Genomic DNA, 7,902 nt, shown 5'->3' with positions numbered 1-7,902 from the left:
AACCAGGGGTTTGTATTTAAACAGCAACCCCCGGGGAGGGATTTGCATGCGGGTTGCACCCAGTGGATATAAGGCGACAGGGAGCCGCCTAGGTAAGGAGGATTGTCTGGTGGAGTCAACAGAAACACGTCTGCAGCACGTCTGGGCTGGGATGGAGAGGTCACTAAACTGTTCATCTTTCCATGTCTGCTGTGCCCTTACATTAACTTATTTCTGTTTCACATAATTCCTGTGCCCCTTCGGATTATGCCGACTGACATTTTCACTGAATTTGTGTATCACAATAGAACTTTGGGGCAGTGTATTGTGGAACATTAGACAGACATTGCGCTGGATAGGGCACCCGGTAGAAAGAAATCACGGAGTCTGCTTCGTTTAATACAACTTTGTATGTATTGTGTTCATATTCGATTCACTTTGGGTGAGTCTACAAGGGTGTGTGTGTGTGTGTGTGTGTGTGTGAGAAAGACAGAGAGAGAGAGAGAGAGAGAAGATTTTTATTTTGGGTATCTGGTGTTCATATTCGATTTACTGCCTCTCTCTCTCTCGCTCTGTCTGTGCGTGCGCAGGGGGATCGCTGTGCATGACTTTGTATCCATGTGAACGCGTGTGTCACAGCCAGGATCCAATACTCCACCTAAAACTGGTCTCATTGCACTGCATAGAATCGTCTGCCCCCTTTTTTGGGGAGTTAGATAATTAAATAATATTTAAAATCTGGTCCTAAGTGCATTGCAGTTCCAATTATTTTGATCTATATTGTCGACTTTCTTCCTATCAAGGTAAAGAATCACTTTACTTCAGCTGTCCAAAACCATCATTTTATTTTTTCATTATACCCTTCCCCAAACCCTAACCCTGCATGTATTTCTAGCCCTAGCCCTAATCCTAACTCTATCCTCTAGAGTTGTGGGTGTCTGTTTTTGGCAGCCTGTCCCACCCACTCCTACTCTGCTGGATCCCTGGCCAATGGAAACACCCACTAAGGACTGTAGACCTGGAGGAATCAGACACATCACAGATCAGTGCGAGGTTTTCCCCATGAGAACATAAGAACAGCTACATTGGGTCAGACCAAAGGTCCATCTAGCCCAGTGTCCTGTCTGCTGACAGTGACCAGTGCCAGGTGCTTCAAAGGGAATGAACAGAGCAGGCAACCACAGAGTGATCCATCCCCCCTTGTCCAGTCCCAGCTTCATGCAGTCAGAGTTTTAAGAGCAGCCAGAGCATGGGGTCGCATCCCTGCTCACCTTGGCTAATAGCCATTGATAGACCTGTCCTCCATGAACTTATCCATTTCTTTTTTCACTTCCTTTAGAGTTTTGGCCTTCACAGCATCCCCTGGCAATGAATTCCAGAGGCTGCCTGTGCAAATTGTGTGAACAAGTGCTTCATAAGAACATAAGAATGGCCATACTGGGTCATACCAAAGGTCCATCTAGCCCAAGCGGAATTATAAATCCAGGCTAAAATCCTCATAGAGAGTCAGGTGAACCTGAAACCTGATGTGTCAGTTCAGAGGTCGGAGTAGTGATTGTGGGGCTGGTTTGAGGTTATTTCTCCAAGTGATTCCTCACATACACCCCTGACTCCCTGCCCCCAATCAGCCATCTCTAACTCTGCCCTTAAACATCTCTGAGCCCCTTCAGAGTCAAGCAAACCCTCTTACCAGTGTGTTGCTATGGAAAGGAGGAGGCCAAAACTCTCCAGAAACTCACTTTCTTGTCCTTGGAAATAAAAGGGTGAGTTTTCAAAAGGTGCCTAGGGGATCTGTGCTCCAAGTTCTCCATGACCCCTTAATCTACGTACTCACAGATATATTCACAGATGTCCCCGGTCTCTTACACTGCATATTGCCTTTCCAGCTGGGAATGTGCATTGTTTTCCAGCAAGAGGAGCAGTCTCTCTCTCTTCGGTTTTATAGGTATTATTTTTCCAGCAATGAAAACACCATTCATCTCACTCCCCAGGGACAGACCCATGAGAGTCTCTCCGATCCTCTTATTCCTCTCCTTGAAACGGCTCAGCCGCAATATCACAGGAATTTCTTGGAACCACAGACACTAACAACATCCCAGCCATCGCTGATTGACAGTTAGGCATTGACAATTCTAGATAGCAAAGAAAGAACCCATAGAGATGCAGGGCCACCCGGGGGGTGGGGGGAGCAAGAGAGGCAATTTGCCCCAGGCCCTGGGCCCACAGAGGCCCCCACGAGAGTTTTTTGAGGCCCCTGGAGCTGGGTCCTTCACTCGCTTCAGGGGCCCCGGAAAACTCTCGCGGGTCCCGGTCCACCGGAGCTTCTTCTGCTCCCGGCCTTCGCCAGCTGAGGGTCCTTCAGCCCCGCCTGCCGGTGAATTACCGCCGAAGCAGGACCTGCCACTGAAGTTCAGCCAGGTCTTCGGCGGTAATTCGGCAACAGGGGGCCCTTCCGTTCCGGGACCCACCGCGGAAGTGCCCCTAGGACTCACAGCGGGGCCGCCACTGAATTACCGCCGAAGACCTGGCTGCACTTCCGCGGTGGATCCCGCTTCGGCGGTAATTCAGAGGTGGGGGCCCCCACCACGGGTCTTCGGGGCACTTCAGCAGCGGGTCCCGGAATGGAAGGCCCCCCTGCCGCCAAAGACCCCAGGCCCCCGCAATCCTCTGGGTGGCCCTGTAGAGATGAGTGTGATACACGTCCCTGCCCTGAGTGACACTGATAGAGAGGGGGTGTGTGGGCATAGATAGATGGGGTGTATGGGGATAGAGAGAGAGAGAGACAGACAGACATGTTACCGAAATGTCGGGTCCGCCCAGCTGAGAGCCAATGACAGCCAGACAGAGATAAGGAAAGGTTGCTTTATTCTGCAGAAGAAAGGAGAGCTTTGCACCAAGATACAAAAACTCTAATTTCATACAAAAAACAAGAATCTTTATACACACTCACACACAGGCTTCCTGTGTTAGCATTTGATTGGTGGTTAGCAAACCCTGCACTCCTGCAATCTGCTCAGCAAAAACCAGTTCAGGACTAGCTTCAACTGCCTCTAGACCGATAAGGGAAGACAGTTCAAAAGTTCAGGCTACTGTGTCCCTGAGGTGTCCAATTTCCCCTAATGGTTGCCAGACATTATAAGCTGCTTAACTAGTTAACAGTCAGGGGAATCTCTACTGACTGTCACAGACAGAAAGCACTCCAGAGAGGTGTGAAGGGTCCCTGGCGAACAAGGGAGAATACTAATGGAAGTTGTGAGGCATTAAATGCCCTGCATGTCTGCATGGAAACCGCATCCCCTTTTCTACCAGTCCCCGCTGTGCTCTGTGTCACTGTGTGTGTCTCCGGGCGCAGTAACACGAGGAGGTATCTGCGGCTGTCAGGTAGCGGAGCTGCTGGGAGACCTGGTTTTTGGAGGACTCCGCAGAGATGGGGACTCGGCCCGCGAGAGACGGGGCAGAGCTTGTCCTCCCGTTGCTATACACTAACATAGGGGGTTCATACACATATCGCACCCGCTCCAGCCCTGTCCCGGAGAGCTGCCGGTGCCAGCGCCAGCCGTAACTGCGGTCAGCGATGGAGAACCCGAGACAGCGCAGGTCAGCGTGAGGGTCTCTCCGGGCTTCGCCGCTCCTGGGAAACTCCCCAGTGGGCAGGGCCAGGCAGTTCTGTGTCTGGGGGGAGACTGAGGCTCCTAAAACCAGGGGTTTGTATTTCACCAGGAACCCCCCGGGGCAGGGTTTGCATGCGAGTTTCAATCAGGGCAGGGGCGGCTCTAGGATTTCCGCTGCCCCAAGCAGGGTGGCGCGCCGCGGGGGGGCACTCTGGCAGTCGCCGGTCCCGCGGCTCCAGTGGCCCTCCCGCAGGCATGCCTGCGGATGCTCCACCGGAGCTGCGGGACCAGTGGACCCTCCGCAGGCACTTCTGCGGGAGGTCCATCGGAGCCGCCTGCCGCCCTCCCGCAGGATGCCGCCCCAAGCGTGCGCTTAGCGCGCTGGGGTCTAGAGCCGGCCCTGGCTGCAGCCCAGGCTGGGGAGAAAAATGACACTTTCTTCTCCGGCGATTTTCATACCGAGCAGCCGCGTGCGTGTGTCGGACTGCTGCCCCCTACCGGAGAGAATGGGATTTGTGCTCTCTCTATGTATGGGCGTGTCGGACTGCTGCCCCCTACCGCAGAGAATGGGATTTGTGCTCTCTCTGTATGGGCGTGTCAGACTGCTGCCCCCCACTGGAGAAAATCAGACTTGTTCTCCCTCCCTCCCTCTCTCTCTGTGAGTGTGGTGCCGCCCGTCACTCTCTGCCGAGGGCAAAGCCCGCGACCTTCCTGCTGCACACCTAACACGCACTGCGACATAGACACGTGATGCGATTATTTTGTAGCTCTTAATTCCGGGATGCTAACACTGCCCGCTCCCATGGCCATTCGGAAGGAAGGAAACACCTGAGTTTTATCAGTGGGTTTCCCAGGATTTCTGTGGCAGCTCAAAGGCGAGGCGTGTCCGGAGAAACTTGGTAAATTATGCAGAGTATAAAAAAAGATCCCAACGATTTGGCTGTATGTTTTTCCTAGTGAATTCGCCGTGTGTGTCTCTTTCTCTGCAGGGCTTCACTGTCCCTGTAACTGCAGCCTCATTAGGCTATTTAGAAACCGCTTCCCCTTTTTGTGCCAGTCCCGCTTTGCTCTGAGTTACTGTGTCTCTCCTGGCGCAGTAATAGGTGCCGGTGTCTGCAGCTGTCAGCGAGCGGAGCTGCAGGGAGAACTGATTCTTGGTGGTGTCTGCAGAGATGGTGATTCGGCCTTGGAGAGACGGGGCGTAGCCTGTGCTCCCGCTACTATACGGGTACACGTACCCCATCCACTCCAGCCCTTTTCCCGGGGGCTGCCAGATCCAGTTCCAGTAGTAATACCGAGTAGTGATGGAGAACCCGGAGACAGCACAGGTCAGTGCGAGGGTCTCTCCGGGCTTCGCCGTTCCCGGTCCGGACTGGACCAGCTGCACCTGGGAGAGGACACCTGGGAAAGGGGAAAGAAAGCAAGAAAGGCATTAGCCACAGAGATTCCATAGATCTGTCACCAATTCCCCCCACTGCCCCATAGACTGACACTCACCGATGGGGCCAGAGAACAGGGAAAGGAAAAGCCACAGAGATTTCATTCTCATATAGGGAGAAAACTTCTTCAGCAGGAAGACGCGGCCCCTTCTGTGCCTGGGGAGGGATGGATGCTCCAGACCCAGGGGTTGGTATTTAAACAGGAACCCCCCGGGGCAGGGATTTGCATGCGGGTTTCACCTAGTGGGGATGCAGATGAAAGGGGCTGGCAGAAGGGTCTCTGGTTGGAAGGAGATGCCCCGCTGGGCCGTGCCTGCATTTTACACGGAGAGAGGGAGCCTGTAGCTCTCAGATCTTCACCACCCTCTGCATGTTCACCCAGGAAATGACAGTGAGACAGGGCCGAGCTCCAAGGGTCTCACCCACAGACCATTACTGCCTTTACTGCCATGGGGTTCGGAGCTGGCGCCAAATGCTTCCCTCATGTAGTGAAATGCTGCATGGGAGCGACAGGGATCTGGGGTATAAAACAGGGTGGGAGCCCATCTCCCCCTTCCCCTGGCTCGCTGGGTATTTCACCTCCCAGCACGAAAGGAGACACTGAACTGACCAGGGATCCACGTGTCTTCGTCCTCCGCCAGTGACAGAAACTGCAGAGGAGGACACCAGGCTGCCCCCTAGTGGGATATTGTAGAACATTCTACTCACAGGGGAAGTTTCCTCCTAACCCCCTGAGTTACTGGTAGGTTCCTACTCCAGGGCCGCCCAGAGGATTCCGGGTCCGGGGTCTTCGGAGGCGGGGGCCCTTCCGTTCCGGGACCCGCCGCCGAAGTGCCCCGAAGACCCGTGGCGGGGACCCCCCCCCCCACCGCCGAATTACCGCCGAAGACCGGGCTGAACTCGGCGGCGGTAATTCCGTTCTGGGACCCGCCGCCGGCGAAGACCTGGAGCAGAAGAAGCTCCTGCACCCGGCCCGCAAGAGTTTTCCGGGCCCCCCGGAGCGAGTGAAGGACCCCGCTCCAGGGGCCCCGAAAAACTCTGGTGGGGACCCCTGTGGGGCTCGGGGCCTGGGGCAAATTGCCCCTCTTGCCCCCCCTCTGGGCGGCCCTGTCCTACTCTGAGGAAGCCTTTGAACCTATTGACTCATGGAGAGTGTCATAAAATGTCCCGAGTTCACCCCAACCTCATCTACCTGGAGAGAAATCCTAGTGGGGTGTCCCTGTGGGTACCAGATTGGTATCTAACAGGACCCCCCCGGGCAGGGATTTGCATGCGGGTCCCACCCAGTTGGGATAAACTACCCGGGGGAGGGACCGCTACGCAGGGGCGCTGTCCGGTGGATGGGAGAGTCAGACACTGCCCCCCCCGCCCCATGTCTGAGGTGAAAGCCCCTTGAAATCAATGCGTGTCTCTCCCTGCTCCAAAACGTGCCGGCCGCCTGCCATCGGCACAGACCACGCGCCGGAGAGGTCCCGAGGCGGGGGGCTCTCCCGGGAGGGTCAGATGAGGAAGGAGCCGCTGCTGCGGGGGGGGGAGGCTGGTTTCCCCGCAGAGACCGACAAACAGCTGTATGGCAGGGGACACTGGGCAGCGGCTGCAGCCCAGGCTGGGGAGGAAACCGGCACCTTCTTCTCCGGCGCTTTTCCTACCGAGCAGCCGCGCGCGTGTGTCGGACTGCTGCCCCCTACCGGAGAGAATCAGACTTGTTCTCCCTCCCTGCCTCTCTCTCTCTCTCTCTGTGAGTGTGGAGCCGCCCGCCACTCTCTGCCGAGGGCAAAGCCCGCGACCTTCCCGCTGCACACCTAACACGCACTGCGACACAGACACGCGATGCGATTATTTTGTAGCTCTTAATTCCGGGATGCTTTCCCTGCCCGCTCCCACGGCCATTCGGAAGGAAGGAAACACCTGAGTTTTATCAGTGGGTTTCCCAGGATTTCTGTGGCAGCTCAAAGGCGAGGCGTGTCCGGAGAAACTGGGTAAATTCTGCAGAGTATTAAAAAAAATCCCAACGATTTGGCTGTATGTTTTCATAGTGAGTTCGCCCTGTGTGTCTCTTTCTCTGCAGGGCTCCACTGTCCCTGTAACTCCGGCCTCATTAAGCTATTTAGAAACCGCTTCCCCTTTTTGTGCCAGTCCCGCTCTGCTCTGTGTCACTGTGTCTCTGGCGCAGTAATAGGCGCCGGTGTCTGCAGCTGTCAGCGAGCGGAGCTGCAGGGAGACCTGGTTCTTGGCGGTGTCTGCAGAGATGGTGATTCGGCCCTGGAGAGACGGGGCGTAGCTTGTGCTCCCGCTACTATACGGGTACACGTACCCCATCCACTCCAGACCTTTCCCCGGGGGCTGCCGGATCCAGTGCCAGTCGTAATACTGAGTAGTGATGGAGAACCCGGAGACGGCACAGGTCAGTGCGAGGGTCTCTCCGGGCTTCGCCGTTCCCGGTCCGGACTGGACCAGCTGCACCTGGGAGAGGACACCTGGGGAGAGGGAAACAAAGCAAGAAAAGCATTAGCCACAGAGAAACGCCACGGACCTGTCCCCAATTCCCCCCACTGCCCCATAGGCTGACACTCACTGATGGGGGCAGAGAACAAGAAAAGGAAAAGCAGCAGAAATTTCATTCTCGTTTTCATGCAAGGAGGGAAACTCCCCAGCAGGCAGGACCGGGCAGTTCTGTGTCTGGGGAGAGACTGAGGCTGCTGTAATCAGGGGTTTGTATTTAACCAGCAATCCTGTGGGGAGGGATTTGCATGCGGGTTGCACCCAGAGGGTATAAGGCGACAGGGAGCCGTGTAGGTAGGGGGTATTGGCTGGTGGAGTGGACAGAAAAAGATCTCCATCATGCCTGGGCTGGGATGCGGAGGTCACTGAAC

The 7,902-nt window shown here is 55.5% G+C and overlaps 1 gene segment (V, D, J or C); it reads right to left on the bottom strand.

The window, feature by feature from the left end:
* Nucleotides 1-7,044: 7,044 nt before the first annotated feature.
* On the bottom strand, nucleotides 7,045-7,902 carry LOC120380455. The segment is given in 2 exon segments: nucleotides 7,045-7,506; nucleotides 7,605-7,902. Coding segments are annotated over 2 exon segments (432 nt in total).

This window comes from Mauremys reevesii, linkage group 13 (assembly GCF_016161935.1).
Source record: "Mauremys reevesii isolate NIE-2019 linkage group 13, ASM1616193v1, whole genome shotgun sequence".
Taxonomy (NCBI): Eukaryota; Metazoa; Chordata; order Testudines; family Geoemydidae; genus Mauremys; species Mauremys reevesii.
This window is presented reverse-complemented; position numbering and strand designations above follow the sequence as displayed.